This window comes from Tupaia chinensis, unplaced genomic scaffold, assembly GCF_000334495.1.
Source record: "Tupaia chinensis unplaced genomic scaffold, TupChi_1.0 Scaffold000662_1, whole genome shotgun sequence".
In the NCBI taxonomy this organism is placed as follows: Eukaryota; Metazoa; Chordata; class Mammalia; order Scandentia; family Tupaiidae; genus Tupaia; species Tupaia belangeri.
In genome coordinates, this window is record NW_006160184.1 from 33,923 (window position 1) to 53,414 (window position 19,492).

Sequence of the window (19,492 nt, forward strand, 5' to 3'; positions counted from 1 at the left end):
TAGGGCGCGTGCACTCACCAGAAAGACAGAGAGAGACAGAAAGTGAGAAATCACCCCCCAGGGGGATGGCCACGCCACAATCCCTTCTCTCCATTCTCTCTGGATTTCGGGCGTGCATGCACAAGCACCCGGCATCTTACACGCTTTCTGAAATGTGGCTAATGGTAGGAAAAGGTAACAAAACAAGCACTGTAAGCAGGTAACTTTACAGTGGACATCCATGTGGGTGTGCGGTCAGAGGATGACAGGAAGCTATGTTTGTGCTCTAGCAATCTCTGCAGCTCAGAAACTCGGAACTGAAGAGCCTGTATTAATGACTCCCCCAGCGTTTCATTTGCTTTCTATGCAGGATCAAGTGTGACATCTCAGTAAGAGTCACAATTCCTCGCAGTAAACCACATTAATTAGGAAGGCTTAAAGGCCAAATCTGGTGATAATCCCAAATAGTGTCTAAATGTAACCTTTAATGGTTTGGATCACATTTATAGAAGGTAACAAAGTAATAAAAAGATATATATAAACTTACAGGTTTGGAAATATATACATATATTACTTAGATTTCACTCTTTCAAGGTTGTAAAAGAACATGTGTCCATCTGCTTTTGAATTCTAATCAAGTATAGTGATTCTACCCACTTCTAAATCTCCAACGAAGAACTAACAAGAAAGCAACACCTGCTGGCTACAGCAGGGTGAAATATAGCACTTCCGCTTTTACAAAACTTGAAATAAAAAAAAAAACAAAAACAAAACCTAAACATATACGTATAAGTAACACTGAAGGTCCGAAATAAGAGTCCATTATCTCCAAGCCACTAATTTAAGAACAAAACAGACAACTCCCATCAAAGACCAGGGTTCTAAGTATTTAGCTGGTAAGGGCTTAAGTGACACGGTTTAAACTCAGGGCTGAAGATCTGTGTGTGTGTGTGTGTGCTAGTTCTAGCTTCTATTTTGACACTAACAGCTACTTACACACACTTAAAATTTAAATCAATAGCTCAGGAAACACATTTAAACCAGGTCCGGTGTTTTAATCGCTGTTCCTGTATGTACTCTAAAATGTAAGTCATTTCTATCATGATTTTCTTTCTCTGTGGTAGCTAAGCTTCCCAGCTGCTCTTGCTGCTTCCAAGGCATCCTAGGGTCTGCCAGCTCTCCCGCTAGCACATCTTCCAGAACCTTCTACTGACACCCCCAGCTCAGGGTCCTATCATATCCTAAGAATTACTCCACTGTGCTCCCTTCGATTCCCCATGGTAGTCCAGTGCCCTTCTGAAATGCAAATTTGATCTCATCAGAACCTTCCCATGGGGCCTCCTACCCAGGAGCAAATCCTGCCAGCCAACATGGCTGTCAAGCTCTGGCCTGTGCATCCCTTCGGCTGCACCGTGGGTGCCTCTCCTCCCTGCACTCTATGCCAGAGATGAACTGGACTTCTTTTCCCCCGGGGCCATTGGGCGGCCGCCCCGCGGCTTCCGCCGCCCCGAACTGGACTTCTTTTAACCTCAGTTCACCCAGAACAAACAAGAATCTCTGGGAATTCCTCCACTTCAACGAAGCCAGAGCTGCCCGCTGCAGCGACCTGCGCAGTAACCACCGTGCTCCCTCATGGCACGCGCGTAGTGTCATACGCATGCACATGTGCGGGCACCGGTGGTGGCCGTGCACCCCCCTACACTCTCTCATGGCACTTGTATAGTGTCATACACCCACACAAGTGCAGGCAACAGTGGTGGCTGTGTTCCCTGCTGCACTCCCTCATGGCACGTGCACAGTGTCATACACATACACATGTGTGAGCACTGGTTACAACTGCGCTCCCTCACAGCACGCACAGTGTCATACACGCACACACACACATGTGTGCGGGCACCAGTCACCACCACGCTCCCTCATAGCACGCGCAGTGTCATACATACACACACACACACACACACACACACACACACATGTGTGCAGGCACTGGTCACCATCGTGCTCCCTCACAGCATGCTCAGTGTCATACACACACACGTGTGCAGGTACCGGTCACCACCACGCTCCCTCATAGCATGCGCAGTGTCATACACACACGCACACACACGTGTGCAGGCACTGGTCACCACTGCGCTCCCTCACAGCATGCACAGTGTCATACACACACACACACACGTGTGCAGGTACCGGTCACCACCACGCTCCCTCATAGCATGCACAGTGTCATACATGCACACACATGTGCTCCCTCACAGTGCATGCAGTGTCATATGCACACACGTGTGGGCACTGGTGGTGGCAGTGCTCCTCATGAGGCCGTCCGTTCCATGTGAGAAAAGCCAACATCTGTCCTCCCCGCTCCTGAACACCCACAGCACAGTCCACGGTTTCCATAAAGTGAGGCCGAGTACGGCTCAGTCCAACAGAGTGGAGGTAAGAGTGTGGGCCCTGCTCTGGGTAAGGTTTAGTCACAGCTCACCCTAACCTATGCCGTAGGGAGCCTGTAAACTTGCATTCTCTAAGGAGAGCGTGTCGGCCCCCACTTCACGAGGACACACGGCCGTGCACATATTAAGTGCTGTTGATACTGTTCTAGTGACTGTTCGTTGCTTGAGACTGAGCTTCCGTCCCAGAAATGTGTGGCCAAAATCCAGATGGCAGCCTAATGCACGGTGGCCCAGTGTGCTGACAATAAGTGATAGTGTGACAAAGAACTCTGTATTGGCAGGTTAGGTGTTCCCTAGAGAGTGGACACTGGGACTCATCTGAGGAAAACCAGGTTCAAAGTTTATTGCACCAACAGCTTTCCTGCAGTGGTCTCAGATGCTCTAGAAAATATTGCCATTATTAGTTTTAGTTTTTGCTAAGGGCACATATGTTCATGGGGTGGGGGGTGGGGGTGAGAAATCACTACCCAGGGGGATGGCCACACCACAATCCCTCTCCACCATTTTCCTCTGGGGATTTTGGGCAGGCACACAAATGCACTCAGTTCAAGTCCGAGGTCCAGGACTTGAACTACACACTTGACAATGTGGGATCTGGCTGTCTTAACCACCATACCACCTGGCTGGCCAAAAAATATCATTCTTAAAATATATACATACACACACACACACACACACATATGTAATATAAACATAAAAGACACATCCCATCAGAATAAGAGGACACTCTGAGTGCTATGTGCCAGAGCAAGGACTCTGCTGCGAGGTGAGACCGGCCCAGCCATGTTATGACCGACGGGTTAGAGAAAGTGGGGATGGAGAGGACGTCTGATTTGAACACGCACTGCCAGCCAGGCCACCCAGCCATGCCCCGCTGCCTGCATAGTCCCCGTCCCCCTGGGGCGCCCTCTGCCTCAAGTCTCCAGGCCCGCCCTGCCCCAGGACCATCTCTCATCCTACCCTTGTCTAGAGTCCCTCCTCTAGGTAGTGAGTTCTCTGACACCAAAGACATTCTTTTCTTTTAATTCCAAGGATTTTCAGAGCATAATGCATTGTTTGAAAGGCTAGGAGAAAACAATCACTACATTTGATGGACAATATGATGCAGGAACGTTTAAGATAAATCTGAATACAGAAGAAATGTTTTGTAAAAGGGTTAGTCACGGGCAGCTTCTTGAGAAACAGCAGGTGTGTTTGTGTGTGAGCCCAAAATCCCAAAAGGAGGGAGAGGTGGAGGAGGGAGAGGTGGAGAAGGGAGAGGTGGAGGTGAGAGATGTGGAGGAGGGGGAGATGGAGAAGTGAGTGCAGTGTGACCATGCCCCATGAGGGGTGCTTCCTCACTTTCCCTCTCTGTCTGTCTGTCTGTCTCTCTCTCTGTCTCTCTGGTGAGTTAATGTGCCCTCTGATAAATTAAAAATAATAAAATAAAAAAGCATTAGCCATAAGCATGATCCGCCATGGACCTATTAATAATGGTGTTTGCAGCAGGCACATGCACATGCATGTCCAAAATCCTTGGAAGAATGGGGAAACGATGGAGCAGGGACGTGGCATGATTGGACCCACTGGGGTGATTTCTCCCTCTCCTCTGGTGAGTGCATGCTCCCTCTGGCAAAAAAAAAAAAAAAAAAAAAAAAATCCATAATAAATGGTGTTTTCAACATGACAGCCTCAGTACACCAGCGAAGACAGAGAGGAGGGCCTCAGGTGTGAGGAGGCGACGGTCGCAGGTCTCTGGACATGGACAAACGTGTGGAGATAAAGGAGAGGGCTGCAGGTAGGACGACAGTGCGACACTCATGAAGACGAGAAAATGTACCACAAAGGGGAAACGAGCAGGAGCCACTGAGCCTTGGGAGCACCTGAGCCGCAGAAGAAAGGTGGGGGCCAGCGGCAGCAGCGCAGGAACTTGTAGGGAGCTGGTCATGAGATTTCCAGCAGTGGTTTCACACAGGGAGAGCTCAGCGACCCTGAAGGGACCAAGGCCCAAGCCCTTAAGACGCCTTCATTTGAAGGACAGATGGAGAAGAAGTCCAGCTATGGCGGACTGACGTAGGAGAGTCAGAGGGGAGGAGGGCAGGGGTATATGTCATGGGCGCTCTGACGGGGCTGTGACCACACAGCAGCCATGGGGGATAGCTTATACTGGATAAATATATGAATAGCAATTTAAAGCTCTACTTTCTTAAAATAAAAATCAGAAGCCCAGCTCTACTGGGCACTGCTCTGCAATGCCAGAGCCACACGGATGGCTGTGGTTTGAATCCCCCATAGACTCTGTCTATATAAAATTAATTTTTTTTTAAGAGAGATTTTTTGCTATAGGGCATGTGCACTTGCCAGAGAGAAAGAGACAGACAGACAGGAAGCGAGAAATCACCCCCTGGGGGGATGACCACACAGCAGACCCTTTCCCTCCATTCCCCTCAGGATTTTGGACATGCAGGCACAAATACCTGGTGTGAGTTTCAAGCTGTCGGGTCTGAGACTTGAACTACGGTTGACTACATGAGAGTCCAGTGATATAACCATTAACTGTCTGCTGGTCCCTCTAAAATAAGTTTTTAAAAACACTGGAGCAGACCAAAAGTAGGCAAAGCTGTAAGGATTCAAGTTTTTAAAGAAAAAGGAACTACACTGAGATTCCTGCATTTACAGTAATCCCCTGAGATTGTTTCCCGTCAATGTGACAGCTAAAACACAAGCAGGAAGGGGGACCAGCAGTTAGCATAATGGCTATATCACTGGACTCCCATGTAGTTGACTGTGGTTCGAATCCTGGACCCGGTGGCTTAAACTCACACTGGGTGCATGTGCCCAAGATCCCGAGAGGAGAATGGAGAAGTGACTGTGGCGTGCCCATCTCCCCTGGGGGTGATTCCTCGCTTTCTGTATCTCTCTCTCTTTCTGGCAAGCACATGCGCCCGCCCAATAGCAAAAACAAACAAAAAACAAAAACCAAAACCAAAAAAACAAACACACCTCAAGCAGGAAATCTCAGAGGACAGGCCTGAGGAGTCAAAGGAAAGGGCTTGGGGCTGCCGCATCTGCTGGAGACTGAGAGGACCCTGGGGGGCGGGGGGGAGAGCCAAAAATGTGTGTCCATCCCTAGACTATAAGCTTTTGTCTTCATATGCAGAAATACACAGACTCAATAAGTAAATGAGAGAATGAAAGAACTTATCTCCTTTTTTTTCCCATTTGCCTGAGGGCATGTATCCTTGCTGGAGAAAAACAGACAGGAACACAGAGGGAAGGAAAGCGAGAAAGTCTCCCTGGAGCAGGGTCGTGCCACGATCCTCTCCTCATCTCTCCTTTCAGAAGTGTGGGCGCGCGTGCACCTGGCATGTTTCTCAAGCGACCTGAACCCCAGGGTCGGTAATGTGGGCCCCAGTACCACCTTCACCGCCAGGCCATAGCATGGCTCTCCTCCCGGTCCTTTTTGTCCTAGTTTTTATTACTTTCATTTGTCCCTTTTGTTCAGACAGCTGATCACCTCCAATCACAATTATCTTAAAAAACAAATGAACAAACCTCTTCTTGATCGTCAAACAGAAAGTGAAAATACCAAGCATGAGTTCCACATACTCACTTCCCTGGACACTGTCCCTTCCTCACTTTCGTAACTGATATCTAATAAGCACTCGGCACCGCCACCACTTCTCCCACGCGATACCACGGGATCAGGCTGCGACTGCACTCGCTCATGACCACATGCATCGCCTCGCGTACTCTTCTTCCTCCCCGAAAAGAAATTCCTGCTGGCCGTCCCTGCTGATGCGCCAGGGCTGCTTCCTACTGCTAGAGCCTCTGTCTGTACGGAACTCTCCCAGCCTTGTCTGCCCTGGCCGTCAAAGGGCTTAACTGCATACTCACAGCTAACCTACATCCAAGCACGCCGGGCTTCCCCCTGTACGGGCTCCAATTACACGGAGCCTACCATTCCAGGGCTGACTTCGAGACTATCCGCCCCGTCCTCACCTCGACCAGCAATCGCCCCTTACTTCCTCTACTTAAGGAAACATGGCTCCTGCCTCCAGGTGCCATCCACACTGACGTCAGAAGCGTTCTTGTAGTACACCAAGTTGAATTTGCAAATGCCTTCATTCATGTCTTTGGACACGTTAGTTTCCCCCACCTCTGAGTACCCCGATTCTCCTTTCCAATCCCCGTTCATATCTTTCTTTCTGTGACACAGTTTTCTGAATTACCTCCAGGCCATTTGACGGGCTCTTTTACTACGTAATCCTCCAACAGTGGGATTTCACCTACGTTAATGACAGTTCGATCCCTTTGGGTACACTGCTGTGGAAGTGTCCCGAAGGACCTTCTAGTGTGCACTCTTGCCACACTAACACTGGGCTCCCACACAGGACAGTTTCTTGACAGGTGCAGCAGACTCACTCTTACATCGAAGGGCACTGGGATAAGTTAAAGTGAGCCAGCTGCTCATTACTAATAAAATATTTACAAGGGATAGTAAACCACAGGAAGCAGCAAATTTAAATTAGTGTTTACAATACTTTCCACAGTCCTACTCAGCTTCTGACATTTACATGGAGTTTTTCCACATATATTCTAATGCTACATTGACTTTGAAACCCATGCAACCAGACACACACCACACACACACACACACACACACACACACACACACACACCACCTCCACCACTAACGTTCACAGGAAGAAAGCCCAGAGCAGAGCAAACTGCGAGGTATACACAGAGTATCAATTCCACAGGAGTCCCACTGCTCCTGCTGCTCTGTTCTGGCATGAACATTCTTCATTGAGAGTTTCATGTATAGCCTCTCTGTATCAAAGGATATTAGCTTAGATCGTTTCTAGCATGAAGCTTGCAAAATTTTCTTACCTACACAATTGAGCAAGAAGAAATAATGGATGTGAATACCATAGCAAACGCTTCTGCTCATTCTAAATATCATTAGGTTAATAAAAATTATTTTTCTTAGAATATTACATGCAGATAAATGATATAAAATGCCATTTTGAATAATAATTATCTGTTAAATTTACTTATATCCAGTCTTTTAAGGATCAGGCTAAAAAAAAAGTCCGTTAAAATATTTGGTGTGTGTTGTTTATAATACTTTAAAGACTAATGTTTTAGATAATAACTTACCGGATCGGCAGGTCCGCAGAACTCTCGAAATGTCTTTGCAGGGTTAGTCTGTTGAATCTCCAGTGCTACACAAGGGCCAGAGGACATTTCTGTCACCATCTCCTAGGAAACAGAACATGAAAGAACCAAAAGAGCTTTCAAAAGCTTCTCCTCCTTCTCTTTCAGGTGTGCCACTATTCCACTAATTTCACAATGTTAAATCATCTTTCACTTCTGCCCGTATCCCACATACAAGCTGTTCCCAGATTCTGTCTTTTCCCACAAAAGTCGTTTCCAGATCTGTCCCCTCATCTCCACTGCTGCCACCATCACCACTTTCAGCACAGCCTTACCACCTGACACATTGTGTCTCAAACTATCTTCTAGGAGCCAGCATGCATGGTGATTAAGGTGGCAGATTCCCACCTGGCTGACTGCAGTTTAAGCCCCAGCCCAGGGGACTTTCTTTCTTGCTTTCCTTCTCTCTCTGGGTACATGCCTTATAGAAAAATTAAAAATAAATAAACAAATAATAATAAATAACATTAAATAATTATTAAAAAAAGAAATTATCTTCTAGTATATCTTCCTTTCAAGGGTTTCTTTCTCTCTGAACGCAGACTAGTTTCTTTAACAATTCCTAAAGATATAAATTTTTTTTTGGGGGGGGAGATTTTTGCTATAGGGCGCGTGTGCTCGCCAGACATAGACATAGAGACAGAAAGAGAGAAATCACCCCCAGGGGGGATGGTCATGCTGCAATCCCTTCTCCTCCATTCTCCTCTCAGGATCTTGGGCACACATGCACACGCGCCCAGCGTGAGTTTTAAGCCACCGGGTCCGGGATGTGAACCTCGGTCGACTACGTGGGAGTCCAGCGACATAGCCATTATGCTAACTGCTGGTTCCCATAAATTTCAAAGTTCTTCCACTGAAGAACCTTTAAAAAATCATAATGCATTCTAGCAACAAAGAATAACGGGAACCAGATTTAATTCTCAAATTCAACATCTTTTGGGTCATTGAAAAGTCATGACATATTTTTCTACTTTTCATGACTCAAAAATAGGTCATGACTTTCACGATGACCCAATAGAAACTAGACAAGCTTTTCAGCCAAAGACACAGAAATGAAAAGTTATTTTCTGATGATAATGTACATGGTAAAGTCTTTGTCTTGACTGGTACACACCACATTTGTGCTGGACGAAGCAGTGTTGTATACTATAAAGATACATAGTGATTAAATGTAAATTTTAAAAATGTAAAGACTTTTAAAAAAGCAAAAAAACAAAAACAAAAACAAAAACAAAAAATAAATCACGGTTTTCAGACACTGGGTGGCAAGCAGTTGGGCACTGCAAGTCCTGAGAAGGAACCGGGGAGATGAGCCATAATCGCTGTCTCTACTGCCTGGAGGCGGCATGTGGACCCAGATCCGGGAACAGAGGACACAGCAGAGCTCAGCGTTCCCAGCGACCTGAGGAGACCAAGACTGGACCTCAGCGAGGCAGGGCAGGGTGCTGGAGAGAGGAGGCAGCTCTACAGAGTGAGCAGCAGGACCCGCAGAGGGGGTCGTGTGAGCCTCTGCAGAGTCCATGGTCCATGTGGAGGAAATGCCCTGAGGCTGTGCAAGAATCAGCAGAAAGCAGAGACCACAGAGGCAGCAGGAGGCTGAACCTGCACTTCTTCCGGCCAGAGGGAAGAGCCCGTGTGACCACGGAGCCTTGTGACCATGGAGCCTCGTGACCATGGAGCCTCAGGGAAATCCTCAGGAGGGCTGCTCACCACCACTGCAGCCACTGCAGATGCCTTAATTCTCCCAGGGTTACCAGATGCTCTGTACCTAGTCCCCAACGCTCAGGAGCAAGGCTTAAACTAGGGTAAACCGATCCCAAGGAGTGTAACTGAGTGCCGGAACAGCTAAACCCGCTCTTTGAAGAATACACGATTCACCAGGCAACAATGTAAGTTCCACAATGTCCAGCATTCAACAATAAACCTCCAGGCATGTGAAAAAGCAGAAACGTATGTATTATACGAGAAAAAACTCGATAAACAAACACAGGCCCAGCTATGACATATGGAATAATTAACATAACAGCATAGAACAAGCTATTATAAATAAGCTTCTCATGCTCAAACTGTAATTCTTTACGCAAAAGGGAAAAAATATGAGACCAAAATAAGAATCTGTTCGAAACAATGATAAACATGTGGGTAAGTATAAAAAAAGTTTTTCTTTTTTTAGTTGCTGTGAAAGATTATGTAAAGCAAAAATACTAAATGCATATTAACAGGTTTATGACACATGCGTATCTTTAAACATTTCATGAAAAATAGGTTTTATTAAAAAACTAAGCATGGATTTCAAAATTTTTTTCACCAAAATAAATTAATACTTTAATTTTATTTTCCATGAACTTTTTTTTCCTTTGGAGAAGTTTTTTGCTATAGGGCGCATGCGCTTGCCAGAAAGACAGAGAAAGCAGAGAGACAGAATGTGAGAAATCACCCCCCAGGGGGGATGGCCACGCCGCAATCCCTTCTCCTCCATTCTCCTCTCGGGATCTTGGGCATGCATGCACACACGCCTGGCGTGAATTTAAGCCACTGGGTCGAACCATGGTCGACTGCAAGGGAGTCTGCAACACAGCCATTACGCCAACTGCTGGTCCTGAACTTTTTGAAATCCTTGTATAGAAGTAAAGTGTATTACAGCAGCACACAGACTCGGAGAAGAAAAATGGAAGTATGCTTTTTTTTTTTAAAAAAAAGTAATTATTTACTTTATTTATTATTTAATTTTTATTATTATTTTTAAATTTGCTGTAGGCATGTGAGCTCACTAGAGACATAGAGAGAGAAAGCAAGCCAGGTCTAGGACTTGGGACTTGAACCATGGTCAGCCAGGTGGGAGTCGAGCACCTTAACCACCACATCACATGCTGGCCCAGCCCTGGAAATATGCTGTTTTAAGAGTCTTAAATCTAAATATAAAGTAACATAATTTTTAAAAATGGTTAAGAAAAGTGCCCCCTCAGTGTCTGGAACTACATGGGAGTTCAGCAACAGCCATTACGCCAACTGCTGGTCCTGAACTTTTTGAAATCCTTGTATAGAAGTAAAGTGTATTACAGCAGCACACAGACTCGGAGAAGAAAAATGGAAGTATGCTTTTTTTTTTTAAAAAAAAGTAATTATTTACTTTATTTATTATTTAATTTTTATTATTATTTTTAAATTTGCTGTAGGCATGTGAGCTCACTAGAGACATAGAGAGAGAAAGCAAGCCAGGTCTAGGACTTGGGACTTGAACCATGGTCAGCCAGGTGGGAGTCGAGCACCTTAACCACCACATCACATGCTGGCCCAGCCCTGGAAATATGCTGTTTTAAGAGTCTTAAATCTAAATATAAAGTAACATAATTTTTAAAAATGGTTAAGAAAAGTGCCCCCTCAGTGTCTGGAAGACTCTCTCTCTCTCTCTCTCCATATATATATATATGAAGTTTTTGTCATAGGGCATTTGTGCTCTCCAGACAGGTGAGAGACAGATACAGAGAGAGGGAAAGTGAGAAATCACCCTCTAGGCCACACCACAATCCTCTCCCTTCTCCTCTCAGGGTTTTGGGCACATATGCACATGCCTGGTGTGATTTTCAAGTTGCCAGGGTCCAGGTCGGCCTGTAAGGTCCAGCTTCATAACCGCCACACCACCTGCTGGCCCCTTCCTCTCTTCTCCCCATTGGATGGGAAAGGCCACTTTGGGTGGAAGCAAATGACCCTGAGTCCTCTGAGGCAGGAGTCCGGTGGGCTCTCCTACTTCAGCAGAGAAGCAGGAGCTGAGCGAGAGTGCAGGAGCCTCTGAGAGGGGAGGCATGCCAGCCACTCTAACGACTCTGGAAGGTTTAGGATACACGATACCGAGGTAAAACAAGTTTTTACAAAACGTATTTAAAAATGAACCCAAACTCAGTCATCTTAGCAAACAGAAATGGTAGTATTTAAAAGAGGAGGTGAGGACTTCGTAATTAAAGTGGAACACATCGTCTACTCCTGGGAACCTCTCCCTGCATCCCTGGAAGACACTGCTATTTGACGAAGGTCGTGCGCACTTGGTTTTCCCAAATAACCACGCTGAGTCTCTGTTTCCGACTCGCGGTACAAGGACTGCCCACATGTGTGTCACGAGCCAGTTCTTGGCAGGAGCAGAAGATGCATGGACACTCTGTCTAGAAGGAAAGGAGTGCGTCTGTCTGTCCTTCTCCCTTCCTCCCTCTGCCCCTTTCCCCTTTCCCCTTTCCTCCTTGCCTTCTCCTCCCCTTCCTGCCTCCCTTTCTTCTATCTTTCCCGTATTTCTTCCTCTGTCTCTGCCTCTGGCTCTCATGGTTTCCAGGTTGATCACAGACACTGTTAGGAACACACACACCCAGAACTGCTAACAATGCACAAAAGAGAAAAAGAATATTCTGAAAAAGGAACTTCATCAAAAGCATGAAACAAGTTTTTTAAAAACCGAGTGAGAATGTGTAAGTCACCTTCGTTGTTAAGTAAATGGGAATTTTTTAAACATCAAAAAGCATGTGTCATCTCCAGCCCCTCGACTGCTGCCCTGAGGAAGCTGTGGGTGGGATCACCTGGACCCTGGCAACTTGAAAATCACACCAGGCATATATGAATATGTGCTTGAAGTTTGCCTTCCCGAGAACTTAAGTTCCAGAAATGCAGTTAGAGTGTTTTGTGCTCATCACTGATCACCTGGCACCTTTTCTGACATAATCAATATATCGGTGGTGACTCAATGAAGGGTGGTAACACTCAGGGACAGGACTGCCGTCTTTTTATGACTGCAAAGGACAAAGAAGGAAATATAAATGCAAGTAATCAATATGGAATCCATAGCCAAAGGATTATGTTGGATTAAATGAAACAAAGACAACTGTACTAGCAGCTTAGTGAGTGCTCTCAATACATGAGACCACATGGCATGATTTCTTTCATTCAATTCACACAACGTACCGAGTTAGATAACAGTTATCAAGTACATAACAGCATCATTCCCGTTTAACAGATGGATTAATCAAGACTTAAAGAAAGTAACTCGTCAGTGATAATGCAACTGAGGGATGTAGGATTTGAACCCAGCATCTGATTCCACAGTGGAAAAAAAAAGGAGGGATTGAATTTAAGGAGCTGTAAGCTGGTTGCAATGGGATTTGGGGAGATATGAAAAGTCTGTAGTTTGGAGCAAGTACCATGTAAAAAATAAAAGTAGGTCACAGTTCGTGGGGCTGGTGGTCTAGTATTTCTCTTTCTTTCTCTGTTTCTTGCTCTCATGAAAGAAATAAATAAGCTTAAAAAAAAAAAAAATAAAAAAGGCCAGAAGAGCACAGAAAAATGAGGAGAGGAACCAAATCTCACTGTCACACAAAAAGAAAAGCCAAAACCCTAGAAAACGTTTCCAGGAGAAGCAGTGCATGCTGCAGTGCTGGCGGCATGTGGAAGGGTGGGGCTCAGTCCTGGGTAGATCTGTCCACACTGGGTGCACACCACAGGTGCACCTGTGGCCCTGGCTGGCTGAGAACACTGGAGAGGACCATGGTGAGACCTTGTGAAGGGTGCCGGGCAATATTCCAGCAGAAATAAGTCTAAGACACTTTGACAAAGTGAAGAGCAAAGAAACTAATTTTTAAAAAAATTCATTTCTTTCTTGAGACCAGTGATGGCATAATGGTTGCATTGCTGGACTCACATGCAATCGACCGCAGTTTGAGTCCTGGACCTGGTGGCTTAAACCACATGCTGGGCGCATGCGTGTGCACAAGATCCCGAGAGGAGAATGGAGGAGAAGGGATTGCAACGTGGGCATCCCCCCTGGGGGGTGATCTCTTGTTTCCTGTCTCTCTGGCAAGCACATGTACCCTATACCAAGAGTGTCTCTAAGAAAAAATATAAAGTTTTTAATCTTTCTTTCATGAGAGAGGCAGAGAGAGCGAGAGAGAGGCAGAGGGGACAAGCACCCTCCCCAAGGTCCACGCTGTGGTCTTCGCCAGTGTTCTCAGCCAGCCAGTGTCACAGGTGCACCTTTGGTGTGCACCCAGTGTGAACAGATCTACCCAGGACTGAGCCCCAACCTTCCACAAGCTTCCAGCACTGCAGTACTGTGCTTCCTCCGGGCCGCCGAGGCTAGGCTGGAAACCACCTGTCACTGAGCATCTGCTCTGTCAGGAAACCAGATCTGAACACAGTCATTTGTTTTCAAGAACAGATTTCATGGCCCTGTGAGCGACTCCTGTAAGTCTGTATTTCTCCATCTCAGTTGACCCCATCCACGGTTGTGTCACTGAACTGGAGATGAAGCATGGCCCGGGAATCACACCGCTCTGAAGGATCACTGACTGAGTGTGCTCGAGTGTGTCGGTCAGCCTTCCCTCCTGAGAGGGTGCTAAATGTCACAGGAAATGTCAAAGTTTGTTTTGTCCTTGGTAATGCCTAATATCTTTCCTTCCTTCTTCTTTCCTCCTTCCTTCTTTTTTCCTTTCTCTTTTTTTCTCCTCTCTCTCTTTCTCTTTCTTTTGCACCCCTCCTGTATATGTTAGTTTCATCAATGGAGCAGTATCACATTTTCCATTGGCTCAATGGGGATAACTTGGAGATTATAAATTATATTTGGAGCCCTAAGACTAGAGGTCCACACAGTATTTTCACTATCCCAAAGCCTTACATTTACTTCAATACTTACGTTATACCCAGACACTACTCCTTTATAAACTTCATAAAATTCTTCAACATTAACTCGATCCATATTGAACTATATTAAAAAATAAAATGAAATCTCATAAGTCAGACAACAAAAGAAAAATAAATGAACCACATTTAGCGCTCGACATTTGTGAGCTCTTGGATTTATTTTCTCTACTTTTAAACATATCCTTGCAAAAATTACTCACTGAAGAAAAAGTGTTACTGGAGGTCAGCTTATCAATAGTAATGGATACCATTTACTGAGCACTAAATGTGTCACAAGCATCGTTTAGGTTCTGAACAAGTAGCATCTCATTTAACCCTCACAACAGCCTCATGACAGGCAATATTAACAGCCTGGGTTTACAGAGGAGGCTTCTCGGACTCCAAGGGTCGTAGCACTCCCGTGATCTGGCACCCTCTCTCAGCAGCATGTTCGTGCCACTAAAGTGCATCTCTCCCTGGGTAAAAGCCCTCCTGGATATGCAGAAAGCCATATGTGCTGTGCAACGTTTCCTGATGGATCTGTGCGCAAGAAAGAAATGCAGTCCCCCGCCACGGACTGGAGAAGGGACAACCCAGAAATCTCTGTTGCTGGGCAACCTCACCTCTGTGCCCACATCCCAGTGTGTGCTCACTCAGACCCAGACAGTGCAGCCTAGTGCTCCTGGCCATAGAGCTTACGGCACGTGGCCGAACACTGCCGCACACTGCGTAGTATCTGTGTACCCAAATGCACCTCAACTGAGAAAAGGTACAGTGCAGGTACAGTGCACATACAGTGCAGGTACAGTGCTCATATAGTGCATGTACAGTGCAGGTACAGTGCACATACAGTGCACATAACAGCATTCATACAGTGCGGGTACAGTGCACATACAGTGCAGGTACAGTGCTCATACAGTGCAGGTACAGTGCACGTACAGTGCAGGTACAGTGCACATACAGTGTTCATACAGTGCAGGTACAGTGCACATACAGTGCACATAACAGCATTCATACAGTGCAGGTAGAGTGCACATACAGTGCAGGTACAGTGCTCATACAGTGCTCATACAGTGCACATACAGTGCAGGTACAGTGAACATACAGTGCAGGTACAGTGCTCATACAGTGCACGTACAGTGCAGGTACAGTGCACACACAGTACAGGTACAGTGCACATACAGTGTGGGAACAGTGCACATACAGTGCTCATACAATGCACATACAGTGTTCATACAGTGCAGGTACAGTGCACATACAGTACACATACAGTGCACATACAGTGCAGGTACAGTGCACATACAGTGCGCATACAGTGCAAAGCATAAACGGGACGCCTTTCTGGGGCACTCAGCGTGAGTGGCGCCTGCAATGGGAGGTTGCTCTGAGTCAGATGGTGATGGGGGTGAGTAACTCTAACCAGGCAAAAAGTGGAGGGAACAGAGAAGCCAGTAACTTGGCCATTAGCTATCACGATGCAGGACTGCACATACTGCATGAATGACCACAGCTGGTGCCACCAGGTGACAGGCGCTTCTCAGTTCCATTGTTGTATACGTGGTCTCATGGACCAAAACAACATGACACGATGCACGACTGCATCACTAGAGAGAAGTGCTTCGGATTCCTTAGAGGGGTAGAAAATGATAGCATTTTCCTCCCAAGAATTCAGAAAAATCTCGTTAGTCTGGTTCATAATAAAGTAGGAATTCCTTCTCCTCTTCAGAAAGAATAGTGGGTAAGAGTAGGCTTACAGAATAAGGCTAGAAAGGCTCATTCTGACCAATGCTGGATTTAAATTTAGTTAGGAATAAAATTTCATTACAGTCTACGGTCTCAAGTACTAAAACCTTAGGTTTTTAAAGAGTATCAGAATTTCCCATTTTATTTTCCTCTTTTCTTTTAATGGTTGCCAAGGCTGAAGATCACTGAGAAGTTTCTGCCTACATGCACAGGAACTCACACGGGAGGATCTACCTTTCTTACTCTTACAGGGCAAGGATTCTGTTTGATTTCAGTGTTTTTACTATATTTACACAACTTATATTACCACGTGACAAGATGATCACAGGAGAATGATTGATGTATTAAATACTTAGTAATCTGAGCAGGAAGCTATGCAAGGCATTGCATATGTATGATATTTAATATTATAACATACATTTTGTTTGTTTTGTTTGTAATCTTCGGTTCCTGGCTCGTAATTATTTGGGGCCATTTGTCCTTGGTTCCTGAAGCTTTCCAAGGCAGGGCATAGAAGCTAGGATTTCTCTTTCCTAAAATAGGTCATAAAAACTAACACAACACTCCACCTTTTGCCTTGGAGCTGGCCACAAGAAAGCTCTGGCCCACTGTGCCTGAGAGTATGTCCCCACTTTCCCAAGGGTCCTGGTCACTCACACCTGGGAGGAAGGAAGACTACACAGAGGAGCCAGGAAGAATCTGGACAGACAGGACTTGCTGGGTCTCCCACTCGGTCTATCAGGGTAGATGAGGTCACCCTTTTAGCCATTCGCATTTCTGCACGGTTGTTCATACTGCAGTCATGTCTCTGTAGTGAAATCACCTGAGAGAGCCCGAAGGGACAAAGAGTGCTCTGCACAGCTGAAACTGGAGGCTTGTAAGAAGGTGAACTCGACCTCATCCACAGGGGAGGGGCGCGTCCTAGCTGCACAGGATGGAACTTACTGCACCCGGGACTTACGGGTCTTGCCCCTTGTATCTGTTCATGTAGCTGTTCACATATCCTTTAAAGAATTCTTTATATTAAACTGGCCAATGTCAGCTAGTGTTTCCCTGAGTTCTTCAGGGGCTCTGGCAAATTAACTGAACTGAAAGAGGAGATGATGACCCCCAATTTGTAAACGGTTGGTCAGAAGCTCCAGAGGCCTGAACTTTTCCTTCGTTTTTAAAGGGGCGCAAATTTGGGGGCTGAGTTTTCAACTTACGGGTTCTGACAGTCTCCAGGAGGACAGAGGCAGAATTATGCTGAAGTCAAGGACACCCGGTTGGTATTCGCTGTCAACTGACGGCTTGCTTGCTGGGGTAGGGAGCTTGCGGGTGGGGGGAAGACTCCCACACATTTTGGGACCATAGAAGTGGTCTGTGTTGTTGAGTGTATAGAAAGAGAACCAAATTTGTTTTTCCTCAGTGTGGTTATTTCATTGAATCTGTTGCATAACCCGTTCAGGTAAATGATAGTGTTCTCACTGCCTAGATGAGAAAACTAAGAGTAAAAGTGCTGGACATCTGGCCGAGGCCATGTGGCTAGACATGGTCCAAAACAATCTAACTGACTGTGAAAGTCTCGTGACTCCGGTCGCCACCGCACGATTGCACCTGCCCACAGGCTCAGCTGTCTACTATTTCATCGAATCTCTACTGTGGCCGATCACGGTGCTGGAGCTGAGACAACGCCCAAACTAAAATTTTACAACTTTTCACTTTTAGGTAGGCGTAGGTCCTGCAACTATTAGAAAGTTTTAGCTAACAATTTCATTACAATCCTAGGCAACATTCTTCAAATATCAATATTCTCATCAGTCTCTAGATTTTGCTTGATGACTCAGCAGACTAGCTGTTATTTATCTTTTATTTATTTATTTGGTGATGACTGCTAAGGGGTACAATAGACAGAACCCATATTTGCCCTGACCCTTGATTTTGAGTGATCCTAAAACTTCACAGAATACAAAGCAGTTCCTTTTTAGCATTACTGTGGGTAATGTGGTAAGAAAATTCTCACCTCTAAAATGGGCATTTCAGTATTTTACTATTAAAAAAGTATAAACTTGCTGAGCTTTAGACACTACAAAAATTAAATAGCTTATTTGATCACAGTAATAGTCTGGGACTCAATTGCTTGACAGTCACATGAGTAAGTACACACAGATATCATGCCTACTGACATGGCTATTGTGAATGGCTCCCTAGGCACGTGTGACGGGGCCATCCTGAACTAGTGTGGGCTTTGGGGGCCCAGGGGAGTGCTAACAGAAGGGTCAACATACACTAAGTCCACGGGCAGTCCGAGGGATGCCTGGACACCACCCCAGGCACTGGTCAGAGAAACAACCTGAACCGATTCTCTTAAATTCATTATCTGCTTAGTTAGGAATCCCAAAGGCAGAAACTCATTACAATGGCTCACTCTGATTCTATTTTTTTGTCTGTAAAAACTAAATATTTTTCTGATCTTCATTTATTTTCAACTGAAGTTCCAAGAATTGTATAAACTCACTTGATCAGCTTAAACTGCCAATATCCTTTGACTATCCATTCTTTCAGTAAAAAATTTCATGGGCAAACTAAATTTCAAAAATATTTTTTGATTACAAGAAGGTTATTGATTTCAGTGTATGTGTGTTTTTATTTTTAATGCATACAGTTCGTAAGAACACAGAGAATGTCAATGTACAATACTTTAAAGCTCATTTCAAAAAATAAAATTCTCAGTACATTATGACTTATTGCAAAGTACCTACCATCTGCATAGCTGAGATTTCAAAGCACGCATCTCGGATAGTCATCAGGATCTTTCCCAACAGTCCTGAAAGTGAGGGACCAATTAATGCAAAAATAGGAACAAGCAGACGGCATAATAGTTACATTGCTGGACTCCCACATAGTCGACTGGAGTTTGAATCCCAGACCCAGCATGTTAAAGCTCATGCTGGGCGCCGTGTGTGTGCATGCCCAAAATCCCAATAGGAAGATGGAAGAGAAGGGATCACGGCATGGCCATCCCCCCCGGAGGTGATTTCTGGCTTTCTGTCTCTGTCTCTCCAGTAAGCACACATGCCCCATAGCAAAAACCACTAAAAAATAAAATAAATAAATAAAAGGAAAATAATGCAAAAATATAAAAAATTTAAGGCATTTTAGTTTCTAGAAATACGAATTTTCTACATTAAAGTATTCTAGTTATACACTATATGAAGAAAACAACAACCAAAAAGCCCAACTAAGTCTCTAATACTGAATATTACATCTAATCATTTGATTCTTTTACTAAGTACTTCAGGTATAGCAATACTCCTGAAGACTATGCAAACATTTTTAAGACACTATTTTTCCCTTACGGCCCCTAAAGTCAAGTGATGCAAAAACATGAAAATCAAACCATTTAAAATAACATTACAGGGATCAGCAGAGGCATAATGGTTACATTGCTGGACTCCTACACAGCTGGCCAAGATCTGAGTTCTGGACCC

At 45.2% G+C, this 19,492-nt stretch overlaps 1 protein-coding gene across 1 annotated transcript in view; it reads right to left on the minus strand.

The window, feature by feature from the left end:
* Positions 1 to 19,492, minus strand: part of NME7 (NME/NM23 family member 7) — a 168,879-nt gene that overhangs the window by 850 nt on the left and 148,537 nt on the right. The window contains exons 8-10 of the mRNA XM_006159925.3: positions 18,764 to 18,828; positions 14,293 to 14,361; positions 7,569 to 7,670 (exon numbers count right to left, since the gene is read on the minus strand). Coding sequence (XP_006159987.1) covers positions 7,569 to 7,670; positions 14,293 to 14,361; positions 18,764 to 18,828 — 236 coding nt within the window. The remainder of the gene's footprint in view (positions 1 to 7,568; positions 7,671 to 14,292; positions 14,362 to 18,763; positions 18,829 to 19,492) is intronic.